Raw genomic sequence first — 16003 nt, forward strand, 5'->3', positions numbered from 1 at the left:
TTGTCACAGATTCGGCCCCATTGGCCGAATGACCACGCCCCTGGTAATAAATTGCTCGGCCTCAGTAGGCTGATCAGTGTTCTGTGTTTGCAGGTCGTTAAACTCACAGCCGAACGGGTTTTTAGTGTTTCTTCGGATTATTCAGCATCCTCAGCAGCGAAGCTACAGATTCGGAGCAGTAAAGCAAGTTCAGAAGGGGAAGAAATCAAAACGAAACGTTTATAAAACGACGACTGTTCAGATTTAGTTTGTTTTTTGTTTTTTTTTTTTTTACCATCCGGGACTCTCAGCTCGGAGGAATTTATCCGACATTAACCGGAGGAAGGGAGGACACAGCCGCCCAAACCTGCTCCTAAATTGACTGCCTTCTTTCGGATATCTTCGTTCTTTGCCCCCTCCCCCCGCGGTTGGCTTTTTTCTCCCACGTCTGTGCGCTTATTTAGATGGCAAGCTTTCCAGACTGTGTCAACGAAAATGATTTAGGTAAGTGGAAGTGTGCTACGTTCGTGTTGAGCCATAACACAACACAGGACGTTAAAACATTACAACGTGGTGCCCATAAACACACAAACACATAAAAACAGAAGATGTGAAGACAACGCTGCTGTGGGCGGAGATGGAGGAACGTCCACTTCGGCCGCCATTGCTCCACTTTTACGTCTGAAACCTGTCAAATGTAGCGTGAAAACACCCGATTAAAACCAAACCCCGAAGTTTTATTGTTTGTTTTTTTTCCCGAGTGGATTTAGTAGTTGTTGTTGTTTTTGCCTCTTTCCGCCGTCCGGTTATACGACCGGACGATGCGATGCCAGGCGACCGTTACGGCCGTTAGGGGCCGATAAAGAGTCGGCTCGGAACCGGGTCAGTAAGGTGTGGGGATGGAAGACACGTCGGAGTTTTGTTTTTTGTTTTTTTTAATCATTCACATTACAATGAGAGCTAACTTCGCTGGCGCGGCCCCGGCTAACGTACAGAAAGGCCCGGTTCGGTAACTCCCTTGTAGCTGGCATTAACGCCGGTTCCTGGGGGCCTGGGCCGCTGATGCCCTCACCCCGCCCCCCGACAGGCTGAGTCATAACCCCGCTGCCACAGCTCGGCTCCTACGTGCGAATCTGCACGGCTTTGTGATGAATGGAGAGTCTACTTATAGCTGTGACTGAAACTGCTGAAATCCGATATATATTTATTTATATATATTTTTTTATTTTTGCTTAACTCTTTCGCGTTTTTCCAACTATTGTCACAATCCCTTTCATTACAAGCAGAAACTAACATTTTAATGGTCATGTTGATGCCTAACCACAAACACTTGTGTTCACTCCCACCAAGCCCTTCAGGTGTATTTAACTATCATTATTTTTAATCGTTCCTAAAGAACAACCAATGAAAAATATGTACTTAAGAGGTATGGATGCAGTTTTGTTTTCCCCTGATAACTGCCACTTGCTTTGTGTTACATGTAGGCGTTATGGAGCTGTCAATATTTTGCTCTTTTGTGCAAATGCTTTGGTTAGCACAGCCAGCCAATCACAGACCTGCTTCAGAGGTAACCATGGGATGCTTGTAATTTCTGTTGGTTGGCTTGAAGTGGTCGAGGTGTAGTAATGTGTTAGTGATCCTTTTGGTGGGTGCAGTTGCAATAACAATGCTGGTCTTTTCCCAGGTAAGGCTAAGTTCATTGGTGAACTCCTGGTGCCTGCAGCTCCCTTTGACCAGAAGTCCGGGCGCGAGGCTTGGACTGTAGCCTTTGCACCCAATGATTCCTACTTTGCTTGGTCTCAGGGGCATCGCATTGTAAGGCTCATTCCCTGGACAAAATGCCTGAAAGACTTGTAAGTATTATGAAACGTTATCCAAGTTATGATTGTCATGGTTTTAGTGTTTTGTTGCATCTGGATGTTCCACTTGTGGTTTTAATTTTTCTTATGAAAACAAAAGCCTCCATATTGAAGAGGGGCCCTTATCGTCCCGAGGTTAAGTTTGACCATGATTAACAAGGGACCCACAGTTCAAACCAGGCATGGAGGCCCTTGTTGAACGACGCTCCCCAACTCTTTTACATCATATCGTTGACTTCATATTAAAGGCATGCAAAGCACCCAGAATAATTTATTAGATCCATGCTTGAAAAAAAAAAAACAGACCAAAAACAAGTGTGCTGCCTTGATGGTTTAGCTCAAGTACACTTATCTGCAGTTAAGTACTAAATGCCTAGAGTTGTCTGAGCAGTCTGTAAGGGTGTGAAAGGGTTTGAGAGCCATTGGTTTAAACCAGCAAATTCCTCAGCGATTACCAGAAGCCCAAACTTTAGTATTATGCCACTTGTTTGTGTTAACACAATGTGGTTTTGTTTTGGGTTTTTTTTTTTTTTTTTTGTTTGTTTGTTTTTTGCACTTTATCTACTTTCTGATGAACCATTTTATTAGCTGTGATAAAGCTAAAAGTCTGTAGTTGGACTCCCTGAATGTTATATTGTCATCTAGTGAATACAACTCTTGAGAACTTTCTTCCCCAGAATTTAATCTAATCCAGAAAAAGGAAGAAACCAAAGAGTTGCTACACAGAGCGACGCATGCGTGGCTGAATTATCAACCCCCTTTCTGCTTAACAGGCTCATTTTTTCCACTCAGTCAGGCCTTGTGACTCACCAAAACTCAGGAAAGTAGTCCGTAGAACAAATGCTTATTGTTCCTGAATAGTGCACTGGTTAGTCTTCTTATTCCTGCTGTGGCATAAAATCTAATACATTTTAACTGAAAAAACAATTCAGGATTTTGTCACACATGTTTTCCCACCTTCAGCCTCAGAGCAGGTTAATTCGCTGCTGTATTCCCGTTTAGTAGGTGATGTCCCCCGGTGAGCTGTCTGAGACATCTCTCTGTTAAGTGTTGGTAACTCCTAACTGAATCTCTGGAGTTTCAGTTCCTGGCTCAGCTTTTTTTCTCTCTCCTTACAATAACGACAGCCTTTCCTCTTTTCTCCATTGGTTGGTGCTGTAGTTCAGTGGGTCACTGTGGAGAGGGCACCAATGCCTCGAGCCCCCGACGTCTGTCCCGCCAGAACAGTGATGGTGGCAAGGTGAGCCTAGTGTTGAGTGAGCCCTGCGAGCGCACCATTGACTGTGGTGACATCGTCTGGGGCTTGGCCTTCGGTTCATCAGTGCCGGAGAAGCAGAGTCGCTGTGTCAACATCGAGTGGCACCGCTTTAAGTTCGGCCAGGACCAGCTGCTACTGGCAACGGGTCTCAATAACGGTCGTATCAAGATCTGGGATGTTTACACTGGTGAGGATGCACTTGTTCACAAGGAATACTTCTCTTAATTGTCAATAGTTTATTGTTAGATTAAGTAATGTAATTAATGTATTAATAAGATATAAAGTCCCTGCAAGAGCATTGCTCTCTAACATCACATCCAAACACACTGCAGGATATTTAAAGCTGGAGATGTATCTAGATTTGCGCCAATAAGACGAGGGCTTTGGAGGATTATAGATGTTGGATTTTTTTTTGCAAAATGTAGCTAATATCCTTCACATGCCCCGGTGTGGACACAGGATTGGTCCTAGGATTGCACCTTCAGTAGACTGACAAATTCAGAGATTTGTTTGTCACTGGTTCCTACTATTAAACAATACATCTGTTTTTCAGCAATAAAGAGGATCAGTTATTCATTCCAAGCTGCACTCAAACTTTTTGTTTAATGTCACGGTTTTCCCCTCTAGTTCTCAGTTAAGCACAGAGCTGTAATAAAATTGTTGTGCCTGTAAACAGTTCTTTGTGTTAGCTTGTGCGCTGAAAGCAAATTGATTTGTAGACAATTTTTCCATCAACCTTCAGTTTGACTTCATGTCTTGTTGCAGGAAAACTGTTGCTGAATCTGATGGACCACACTGATGTGGTGCAAGACTTGACCTTTGCACCTGATGGCAGCCTTATGTTGGTCTCTGCATCCAGAGACAAGACCCTCCGTGTGTGGGACCTCAAGGATGATGGTACGTAGATGACCCATCCCTGATTGAAACCAGTAATTTCAACACCACACTTCTCACTCTTTCTTTGCTTCATTTGTAATGAAAGACTCCACGGCCCTTTGACAGAGGAAATATCAGTCCTTTATGTTGTCGGACCGCTTTTGAAAAGTGCCTAAAAGGTCCACAGCCAGGCTGCAAATGTTTTTAACCAATCCTGCTGAATCCTAATTTTATTTATAAAAGTCTGAAATCATTTCCCAAAAGAGGTTTCAGACTTGTCCATTTAGCCGTTGACATAATTATACCAAGAAATCCAGTCACACACAGACATGGTGAAAGTCCTTTATCTGCTGCGTGGCCTTGTGCAGTCCTCTACAGCAACATCGTGACCTTCACTTCCTCCACAAATTGTCGAGTCTGTTCATTGTCGCTCATTGTCTAACAAATAAAAAAAATAAGTGAGTTCATGAGCAGGCTCCACATCTGCCCCTTCTTGATGTTGGCACCAGAACTGGCAAAATATATTAAAGTGTTTAAGAAATACTAACACATTGTTGGATCTTTGTATGGCTATTATTGACAGAAAAGAAAATACTGAATTTGTTCTGTTGACTCATTACGTGGGTATCTTGGTGACTACATGATTGAGGCATACAGGCACAGTGCCACTCTTTCAGTTATCACTCAATGTCAAAAATAATCTCAAAAGAATTATACTTGTGTACTTACTTGTGCTGTAAGAGTGAAGAGCATTTTGTACTGATTTGTGGACTTGTTTTTTGCACTAAAGGTAACATGGTGAAGGTTTTGCGGGGGCATCATAACTGGGTGTACTGCAGTGCCTTCTCCCCCGACTCCTCCATCTTGTGCTCAGTTGGTGCCGGCAAAGCAGTACGTACACAAGTTCTCTTTTTTAATAATTATGATGGTTTGCTAGCTAATCTGTTTGCAGTTGCTTGTGACGAGTTATGCTTGACCAACCTACAATTTTAAAACACTCCCCATCTGCCCTGCTCGCCCATTCCCACCTTAGAACAAACTGTCCTCGGTTTCATTACAAGTTGAGTTAACTGCATCTGCATAGATTCTGTCTGGCTTTTGTTTGCAGGGGGAAAAATGATTTTGAGTTCTGAAGTTTGCATGCGGAGCAGACAATTGTTTTCCCTACTACAACACAGACGGGTGACAAATTACAGGAAAAACCCAAAGAAATGCAAAGTCTGATTGTTGGGATGATGAGGAAAAAGATGAAGGTGATCAGTGACTTAAGTGACTGCTGCTTTTAGACCTGTGGGGAAGACCTCAGAAACCATGGTCATCAGCAGATTGTGTATCAGTGATGCATTCATGGACAAACAGAAGAGCAGCTTAGAGGAGCACTCGCCAGTATTACAGTAGGATTTTTTTTTTTTTTTAATAAAGGCCCCCATGACAAAGCAGATTATCTCCTCTGAAAAGTTGAATAAAATACTGCAAATGAAGACCAGGAAGGACAGATGTAATGTTTTAATACTGTCAGCAAAGACAAGGTCAGTACCGTGGAATTCTCCATGCTGTTGCTAAAACCTCACCAGGGTGCGTCTGTGGGCTTCTATCATTGTTTTAAAAGGCCTCAATTTCTGTCAGTCCATACTACACCAATTCTAGAAACTAACATGGCTCCAGCAGCATTTCCACAACTCTGTAAAATCTCTGCTTGGAAGGCAAAAGCAAAAACACTGCAAGAGAGCTGACATGACTGAGCCATTAACCGCTCTGAAAGGAAATGGAAAACTCCCGAGACATTTCACGTTAATCTTTCCTTTAATTTGTCACCCATCTGACACTGTTTCTGCAGCTCCTAAGTTCTGTAGGTTTCAGGTTTCATATGTACTCTACAGGCTGGCCACCACTCTATCTACAGTGGGGCAGCTCCACATTAATCTGAACACAGTGGTAATGGTAGTCATGGTGGTAGCTTTGTTAGGCTATGTGTGTCCCTACAGTGTGTGTCTTGCTCTCCCTGTCACAGGTGGTGGCAGAGCTCAGTGTGTGATTGGTTTTGAAAGGACCGCCGCGCTGACATTTTGAGCAGCCGGTGTAAACCGGGGACGCACAGTGCGCAATGCCCAAAGGCCTGGCCAGGGGCAGCCTGGCACCTGACCGGCAAGGTCAATCTGTACGTAGGTGCTGCTCCGTGTCTGTCTACCTCTGCTGTTGCAGTTACTTTTGTTTTTGGTTTTATTTTTCATATATTAATATCAGTTTATAACTATCATTAAACTGGTGCTAAAGTACTTCCTCTACCACCCTCCCTGACCCACCTCCAACCCCCCCCACCTACCTCCTAAACCTCCACACCCCTGTCTTCAACTTTAAATAGCTCCGTCGTCCATCTGCACTCACTAGCTTCTCTTTTGTCATTGCTACTGTCAGTTTCAATGTTTTCCTTCCTAGCATACAGTGTAATACTGTGAGTCAGTCAGTGACACGTTTTTATAGAAAACTATTCAGGCCACTACAACAGCTACACCACCACCCCCCCCCCCCCCCCCCCCCCCCCACCGCCCCTCTGTGTCAGCCAGCAGTTGTGCAAACTTTCAGATTATTGGTGATAAACAGAAGTTGACCAATTGGCCAAACGTGTGGTGACTTGTCCATCTACAGCCTTTGCTGCCTTTTCATAAAGAACATTTTCTGTTCTCTTGGCAGCAACAGATAAGTAGCAGTCAAACTGGCCATCATCTGCAATATTCACTTAAAAAAAACATGATGCTGCTCTTTTCACTTCATACTGGGGAAACTTAAAAAAAATGAAGCCATCTAGACCACAGAGGAAGGAATTGAACCATCAGCATGACTGCTGTTTTTGTTTTTTGTTTGTTTGTTTTTTGTTTTTTTTTTTGTTTTGTTTTTTTTGGAATTTTTATTTTATTTTCGAATTTTTCCATAGTTTATTAACAGCGATGTCCACATCTTTTCAAACCATTTTAAATTCCTAACAATCAAAAAATGAAAAGATGAAGGAATTATATAACTCCTGATGATGAAGATGAGGCATTACAGTGGAGCAAAGACATTAATCCCTAAAAACTCAGGCTGAGGCTAATTTGTTAAAAATATAAGTCTTCCTTTTCCCTCCTTTAGTGTGTGTGTGTGTGTTTAAAGAGACAGAATGTGTGTGTGTGTGTGTGTTATTTCATATGTGTACTTTGCCAGAGGTTTCAACCCTTTGGCCATAAAATATTCTTCTCTCTTGCAGTATCTGTCTCTCTTCGTAGGCTTCTGCCGGAGGTGCCTATTGTAAACACAGTGAACTAAATCTCTGAAAGGGGAGACCAGTGGAGTAAAATTATGTTACCTTAAGTTACTGCTTGTTTTATTTTCTCTTTCTTTGTATAGAGTTTTTATAATACTAATAACTATAACAATAGAAGTATTTATTTAGTACATTTGATAACTTCTTAAAAAGTTTAATTATGTAGTTTAACAGTCCTCTATACAAATGTTGGAATAGTAATGTCAGTTTAGGTGACGTGTTGCATTTTGATGTAGCCCTGCTGCTTGTGTGGCATGTGCTCTTTTGTTTGTTTGGCCTGGTTTAAAGTTACAAAGCTTTACAATGACACTGAGCATATTTGTTAATCTGTCTTAATCTTATTGCTTAATTAAATTCTAAATGCTTAGTGAGTGTATATAGTAACTGTAAAGTAAGATAGCACATCTATATTTTTCACAAATCATTCCACAAGCTTTAACAAGCCTGTCTTCACATTCCAGGTGTTACTATGGAACATGGATAAGTACACGTTGATCCGGAAGCTGGAGGGGCACCACAATGATGTGGTGTCCTGTGAGTTTTCACCAGATGGGGCACTCTTGGCCACTGCCTCCTACGACACCAGGGTCATTGTGTGGGACCACCACAAGGGCACCATCTTGCTGGAACTGGGGTAAGAAAACTTTTTTTTGGGGGGGGGGGGGGGGCAAAAGACCATTAACATCAGGCTCAACATGGAGTCTAGAGGTGGAGATATCTGCTGCTCTGTAGCTAATTATACAGTACCGACCAAATGTTTGGTCACACTTTCCTATTTGTTTGAATGAGAAGGTGTGTCCAAACTTTTGGTCTGTACTGTATAAACAAATCGATTAAATTGGACTTTCTCAATGATGTTCCAGTATTTGTGTTTTGGTCAAGGTAAACCTTAATGAACCTTGGAAGTATATCATACAGCTTAGTCTATTTTGGCTTGTGTTTTACAAACAGCCAATGTTAATATTTGCTAAAAGCATCTGATACCGACTTGACTAAACTGCTGCTCACTTCTTTCTGCAGCCATCTCTTCCCTCCTCCCTCACCCATTTTTGCTGGAGGGTCAAACGACCGCTGGGTTCGCTCTGTGAGCTTCTGTCCTGATGGTCGACACATCGCCAGCGTCACTGATGACAAGTAAGGCGCTGAATGACATCAGAGTAACTTCATTCACAGGTTATAGGCTATAGGCAGGTCTGGACCTAACTCTGCTCACAGAGGGATTTGTTGTCCCTTTTAAATATCTCCATACAAACACTGCAGCAGCAGACAGAAAAAACCTCAGATAGGTGGGCCATATGCCTCGATCGAGTGGAAGGTTCAGTATATCACAATGAACGTGAGTTATCAGTAGATAAATATTTGCGCTGTTTGCAACACTTATGCTTTAAGTGTTTAAGACGTGAACAAGCTGAGATGGATTGGCCTTGACTGACCTGTGTTGCTGTTTGTTCACTCAACCATTTTTTTTCCTGATGCCTATTAGCACACATGAGCTGATAGTGTAAACAGCAGGATGAGGCAGAAAAGCTTCATTGTTTGCCACGGTTTGTTTTTTAAGCCTAGCCTACCATGAGTCTGAGTGAGACCGCACAGCTACTGTTTGGTCTAACAGGTCACATGACTATCACAGGATGTCTATTAATCACTCTGACTGCTGGCTGGCCGAGCGCTCAACTGCTGCTAGAAAATATGGAGACACAAGGAGCAAGAGGAAGCTCCACAAAATGGTGGCAGTGGAGAGAAGGAAAAAACCGACCCCTCCCACTGAAGGCTGGAAGTGTTTCAGGGAAAACAATGAGTCATAAAACTTTCAGGAGTAATGTATTTAAATGACTGGAAAAGTGAGTTATTACTCCAGTCTTTGAAACACCTATTTATAAACTGTGCTGATAGCTGTTTGTGTCTATATGAAGATATATTTGTAGCTTTAAGAACCAAAAACCATCTTGTGTAATTTTCTCCCTCAGGCGAAGTCAGAGGGAGTCAGTTCTGAGTAAAATCTGACTAAAATATATAAATAGTGGAAAGATTTCAGAAGAACTGACTCAAAATCAAACCACATGGAAGTCTACCTTTTAGACCACATGGACCATAAAATTTTAGACTGTATGGCCCTTGCTGTTTTTACTGCTACAAATTTCATCATCTTAGTATCAGGAAGGCTCCTGGACAAAACAAACTTTGACTTTATGTCCTTCACGTGGAGTTGACCTCTGGATCCTTACTCATCTCAGAACTTAGCTGGTTTCTAATCTTTCTGTTTCGTCTGTGTGTCTGTCTGTCAAAGCAAATATTTCACTCGGGATGAAACAGTTTTAACTCCTGTGGCCGGGCCCTGCTGTCAGTCTGTTCCTCCCTTTGAATCCTGATGAATCAAGAAATTGGTATCCCAACTCTGTCAAAACAGGTTTTCAGTCCTGTGAAAAGAGCCAGTCGGTAAACTTCAGGGACCGGTTTGTCTCCAAGCTCAGACTTTGTATGTAATAATCATCTTGACAGACCGGGATGTGAACTCTAACTTGACTAGTCGACGGTGGCTACGTGCATCGACGCAAGGTGTTAATTTTAGTTTCCTTTCTCGCCTCAGGTTGGTTCGTTTCTGGAGCATCGAGGAAAGGGCTCCTCAGGCCATTGCCCCCCTGTCTAATGGTCTCTGCTGTGCCTTTTCCGCTGAAGGGAGTGTCCTTTCTGCTGGGTGAGATGCTGACACACCTCAGCTAACAATGCATTAGCTCAGTCACACGCCACAGCTGCCCAGGAAACCAGTTCTGCATGTTGTGTCACTGGACAGCCATGTGATGAACTCCTCTGATGGCCCCTTGTTTCCTCTAGGACTTGTGATGGTAGTGTGCACTTCTGGGAGTGTCCTCGCAGCATTTCCAGCCTGCAGCACATGTGCAGGATGTCTCTGCGCCGGGTCATGACCACCCAGCAGGTAGAAGAGCTGACCATTCCAACGCCGCTCCGCGATTACCTGACGTACAAAATCATCTAACTCTGCCCACCTGCCACCCCGACACGAGCTGGCCCAACTGCATATGCCACAGCAGCAGTATGCTGAAAAACCAATGAGTCATTTTATTTCATAGAAATTGTTCCTCACAGAACTCTTGATAAATGGATGAGATTGGGACAGGAAGGAAAGAATTGAAGTTTTTTTTGTTTTTGTTTTTTTTTCTCCAGAGTCCCCAGAGACACATCCTCATCTCAAACCCCCACTAAAATCCACGTAGAGCAGGGTGTTGTGTTGTATTGTACATATTTATTTTTGTAAACGCTTTAATAACTGAGTGCTGGGGGCTTTGCTCCACTTCTGCTCCACCTGTATCTGTTGCCCCCATCACCGGTGAGGTACTTAAACCTGCTGCCTCCTTCAGTAAACATTTCATCTTCTCTGGCCTGAATTAGCCCTCGCATTTGACGTAAGAAGCTTTGCAGTGGCGCTTTCTGTTAGTGAGTGAGTGAGCTAAAAGGAAGAGACATGTGGGTTGTGCAACAGCTGGAGGTTTTTGAAGGCTAATCATCAGATCTGTGATCTACTGAACTTGTAGACCAAACTGTGGTGTTTCTTCATTATTGGCATGAACGAAAAACCTCTCCAGTTTTGAATGCTTTAACAATGTTAACCCACATGTGGCACTTACCACCAGAATGTGGGTAATAAGTTTCTACTACCAATTAATCAGGCTTTGTCTCATCCAATACAGTATTTAACATAGTGTCATGCAATCTTTGCAGTTTCTATCAGCCTGCATGATGTGATCCAGTGTGATGACAAAACCTTTCTCATCAATATCAGTGGACACTAACTCAAAAAATGAAGGGATTTATAGAACAATAAATATCAATACGGCCTGAAATTCTGTAAAAATCGGCATTGATATTATCTATTTGATTAGTTTAGCAGAGAAACATCATGACAAACTCATTCCTTTAGACCGCTCTGCCACATTGATTCAAACCTGTTTGTTTAAAAAATTCTACAGTAAAAAATAAACAGTGGAGTCTGCTGCGGTTCGACCCTGACATGATGCAGGCAGAATCTGCCCTCAGCATGTCAGAGTGGTGGCATAAATGGCAACAGCATGCTTGAATTCATTCTTTGTGTATGTGGGCGAGTACGTGTGCGTACCTGCCCTGCTGGGCAGTCAAAAGCCTCAATATGTTTTAAGTTCACACTAAAGCAAAACACTTCTGCTGCATAGTTGTTATAGTATAACTTGGAAAAACACAAAGTATAAAAATTCCATGTGATGTGTCTATACAAAACTGTATCATATCCATAAATTTCTAAGTTTGTTGTTTTTCACTTTAATTTGTTGGTTATATCCAGCTCTGAAAGTTGTATTTTTGTATGTTGTTACGTTGGTTCTCCTTTTAATGTGAAAACACGACAGCTTGTTAAGGTGAATTTCATTTTACACTGTGGCGACGCCCTGTCACGAAAATACTGCTGCGTGTTTAAAAAAATAAAAATAAAAATTTGGCGCAACTGAAAGTATTCATTAGCCAACCAACCAATCAGCGGCCCCCTCACATCGAACATCACCACGTTCACTGACCCCCCCCCCCCCCCCCCCCCTCTGATAGAAATGAGTTCAGTGTGACCTTTTTGAAGAGATGCAGCTGTTTGTGTCAGTGAGGGGAGTGTCCTCTGTGTGGTACGGTGCTGATGCCAAAGGTTTCCTTCTTCAGATCCTGTTCTGCACAGGAAAAGACGGAGAAGTTGTCTGATGAAGGGGTTGCAGTACTTAATCCATTCAGAACTTTTTTTTTTTTTTTTTTTAAACATGACTTTGTATACCTGCAACCATTGTCGAAAACACAGTCCTGCCTCAGTGAGATGCAGTTTGATGCGATTAATGTATCAGATATATATGAATGTATGTATTTCCTGCTAATTTTTTGTGTGTATGTGTGCGTATGGTTTCAATAAAGGTTGTTGGGTTTTGTTTTGCCTTTTTGACAAAATAGTGGTGGTTATTGAATTCTGAGAATTTCTCCGTAACATCAAGTGTCTGAAGTTAAATGTGACATTTGTCCATATTAAAACTATATTTGTCAGATTAACATCTACCTTTAGACGGTATGGGCTGATCAGTTTTCGTTGTTGATGGTGGGTTGTTTTTTTTTTTGTTTTTGTTTTTTGAGTGTGTGGCTGCTAATGAATGTGAACAGCTCTGCCCTGATTGAAGCATTTTAATGACCCACTCTGACCTACTTTAGAGGGGATGGGCTGTTCACATATTTTCAGCTGGAAATGAATCCAGTTTGGTCTGGACTACTCTGTATCACAGAGTCCACCAGCTGAATTCAAACTGAGTGTATTCCTCCAACAAAGGGAAAAAACGAGTATTTGGTATTTGATTGTCAGGCTGCTGGTTCACTTTCTGCCCAGTTTACTGAATAATAACACAATTAATGTGCTGTGCAGTTTGCATTGTGACAGTTTAATATCCTGCATATGTTTTAGCAATATCTCTTGCATAGTTTTGGGAACGTGTGGTAAAGTTTGGTGCCTTAAATAACCGTCCCATTTAAAATAACACAATCCTTTATCACTAAAACATCCTCAGTGTCACTGAATTTTAACCTACAAACTGCGTCTATCTGCAGGAAGCAGGAAAAGTGCTTTATCACTCAGTGATTCTCAGATGAGTGAAAATTCACCAGCAGCTAAAACACAAACACGTGGTTGTAGTTTGGTTTGTTCTGCAGTTACACATGAAGTTACAGATTAACAACACACACCGGCATCAAACAGCAGATGGTTGAGCCGAAGAAATCTTCAAGTTAATCATTTAATGTCGCTGCTGGAACTTGAGAGGAAAGTTCACAAGCTGCTAATACAATAAAAACTGTTATCACATTTTATGACATGTTCTCACTTTATGGTGAATAGTTATTTATTAACTATCTATTTTATCTGATAAGACAGCTCAAATGTAAATAAGACCATTTCACGTGAGAGATACAGGTACAATATAACCCAATTAAACTACATAAAAGATGAAAACAAACAATAAAAATATTGGTGTTGACTCAGAGCCTTCAAGTTTTTCCTCATCAAGTCGTCATTGTTAAAAATATCAAGTGTCCATGTGTTCAGAATCAGTTCTACTTCAGCTAATTTAGATTCAGTTCGGACTCTGATAACCAGAACTCACTAAAAACACTCTGAAAGTTTCCTTCTTCTCCAAAGAAAAGTTCCTCTCATGTGTTTGGATCGTTTCTATCTCTATCTGATCAGGAGTTCTGCTTATTAAAGATGAAAAATAAGCTCCAAATATCTGATTGTCTTCATTCTGTCAACACAATAAACTCAGAAACATACAGGACTGATCCAGAGACTGTGATTGGCTGTGACATCACCCAGCGGAGCCAATAGGAGCGTCTGATGTAGAGACGTGACTCTGGACGTCACTATCAAAGATGGAGGATGAGGATGGACGGATAAAGACACAGAAGGAGTCAGAGAGTCGGACTGATTCAGATCAGAAGAGCAGGAACGGACCAATCAGGGTCAACTAACATCGCCATTGGCAACCAACCATCCAATCAGTTAGCAGACAGTGTTCATTCATGGGGTAACCATTCTCCTAGCTCTGCTCTGACCTGTAGTAACCCCTCCCACCTTTCATCACCTCCCCCTGACGGCCCAATCAGCCCTCTGCATTCACACCAGCCCCCCTGACTCCGCCCACTCCCTCTGGTTGTGTATGTTGTCAGGCCTGTCCTTTTTGTGTACTCGTATGCTGTCTGTTCAGCAGTTTGTGGTGGAGGGGGGTCACTGCCAGTGTTTGATTGACAGCTGGAAGGCTGCGCGTCGGATCAGTTCGTGAAGTCGCCGACTCAGCCCACGTTGAGGGGGCTGAGTCCCCCTGGCAGGCAGGCCAGGGTGGTGGCAGGCTGCATTGAAGCCTACGGGAAAACGTTTTCCTGATGAGTTTATGGTCTCAGTCTGATTTACAACATGATGTTGAATTTTTAGGCAGCAGTGAAACCTGAGCTGACGTCCTCGTGTTGTTACTATATCCAGTTGGTATGATGATGTGTCATCATGACCTGTCATGTGATCCTGGACATGCCTTCTGGCCAGGAGCCTTCAGAATCACCACATAGGACTTTCAATAAATCCATCTAAACTAGATTACACATTTCACAACATTGGCAGTTTCCTCATTTGAAGAAATCATATTTATACTAGTCGGTGTTATCTGCTGACATATTTGCCCTGATAGCTGTGTTTGCTGTAATGTTGTTGGTGCTGTTCCCAGTTGTGTAACACACACACACTAAAACTTAATGAGAAAAAAATGACTTCCTGTGTTCATCAGCTTCACCATTAAACTCTCATCAAGCTCAGAAAAACAACATTAGGAAGTTTCCTTTTGGCTTTTTCTCCTCCGGTCAACTGCTGTGTGTTTTGAATGACTTTGTGAGTCTGTTTGTGCGCTTTGTGGGGAAAGTTGCTGCACACTCCTGGGGAGAAACCAGGACTTTGTGGAAACTGAAACAATTCTCCAGCGAGCGTATCGAACAACAAGAGCAGACTTGAGGCCTGCAGTCAGTTTGTTCTCCTCCCTTCGGTCCCTGATGGCCGACAGCTCAGCCAGAACTTTCCTCCGTTTGTTGGAATCACTCAGATCCTCATGAAGCCACATGATCAACACAAACACTCACAAAAAACTCGATTTTGATCATTTCACAGCTGATAAATCAGACCTGTGAGGGACAAATTCTGCTTGTTCTGAAAATGTTTCTTAAACCTGAACGACTCAAAGACACGAGTCAAGTTATGAGAATGAAAATATCAACAAATAGTTTATATAAGGCCATTATCTCAGATCTACGGAAGCCTTGAGAGGCAAAGGATGAGCTTCGTCTATCAGGATCTTTTTAAAAAGAAGTATCAATATTTTTTATATTTTATGTTTGAGGCTGTCTCAGCTGTGGGAATGTTACCTTTTTATCTGGCCCCATCTTGTGGTGAGAACCTGATTCAAACTCCATTTTTCACATTCCTGAACGACAAGTTGTGTTTTCAGACTAACTGAGAAAACAGTCACAGACACACAAACCCAACTTTCCACAGAAGAACCAGACCCCATACATGAATTACTGTGTCTTTTCTGTCACGTTCAGAAACTCTTGTGGATTTTTTATTCTTTCTGCAAAGAATTTGTACTCAAGATTCCCTCGAAAAAGGAGGAAACCTGCAGGAGGAGCAACGAGGCCTTCGTGCCCCCACAGGAGATCCACCTCCTGCCCACAAAGACAGGAATCAGGTCTGGGACACAGATTAAAGGACCCTCCACACCTGATTCTGCACTGACAGACGTCTGCCAGCAGGTGTCAGGGTTCTCTCATACAACTCAGAGAAGAAGAGTCAACATTTATCTAAAGCTGAATGAGTTATTTGTGTAGAAATATATTATGTTGCATATTTATAGATAAAAAATATAAATATATTTAATCACACATTTAGTCTTTGTAAATATAAATACAGAAGAGATTGACAATTATGCGCTTTTAAAGCTCAATTAGACTCTTTTACATCAATGAAAATGTATTTTTCCAGCCTGAAAAAGTATTTTGTTCGTTTTCAGAAGTTCATCTTGAGTCTGTCTTCTTCTTTCTTGCGTGCATTTGATCGTGATATATGTTTGTGTTAATGTCTTTCACGGTCTCGTTGTGAGGAAAACAAACGTGTGTTTAAAAATTGGACTGATT

At 42.1% G+C, this 16003-nt stretch overlaps 1 protein-coding gene across 3 annotated transcripts; it reads left to right on the plus strand.

Annotated features, from left to right (window-relative positions):
- Positions 1-84: 84 nt before the first annotated feature.
- wsb1 (WD repeat and SOCS box containing 1) lies at positions 85-12229 on the plus strand. 3 transcript variants are annotated; one of them, XM_029517935.1, is made up of 9 exons: positions 85-483; positions 1664-1832; positions 3000-3283; positions 3862-3993; positions 4763-4863; positions 7732-7904; positions 8291-8404; positions 9858-9965; positions 10103-12229. In XM_029517935.1, the coding sequence occupies exons 1-9, from the start codon at positions 444-446 to the stop codon at positions 10263-10265; spliced, it is 1284 nt and encodes a 427-aa protein (XP_029373795.1). In that variant the 5' UTR covers positions 85-443; the 3' UTR covers positions 10266-12229. The 3 variants fall into 3 exon arrangements, with proteins under 3 accessions (XP_029373795.1, XP_029373796.1, XP_029373797.1); XM_029517936.1 differs by lacking the exon at positions 8291-8404; XM_029517937.1 differs by lacking the exons at positions 1664-1832; positions 3000-3283.
- Positions 12230-16003: the final 3774 nt, after the last annotated feature.

Source organism: Echeneis naucrates, chromosome 13 (genome assembly GCF_900963305.1).
Source record: "Echeneis naucrates chromosome 13, fEcheNa1.1, whole genome shotgun sequence".
Classification (NCBI taxonomy): domain Eukaryota; kingdom Metazoa; phylum Chordata; class Actinopteri; order Carangiformes; family Echeneidae; genus Echeneis; species Echeneis naucrates.

What these genes read in the sequence shown, in the direction of transcription:
- wsb1 (XM_029517935.1), top strand. Translation starts at nt 444, where the DNA reads ATGGCAAGCTTTCCAGACTGTGTCAACGAAAATGATTTAG. An exon ending in CAGTTGGTGCCGGCAAAGCA is followed by an intron (nt 4,864 to 7,731) that starts GTACGTACACAA and finishes TTCACATTCCAG; the next exon opens with GTGTTACTATGGAACATGGA. An exon ending in ACCATCTTGCTGGAACTGGG is followed by an intron (nt 7,905 to 8,290) that starts GTAAGAAAACTT and finishes TTCTTTCTGCAG; the next exon opens with CCATCTCTTCCCTCCTCCCT.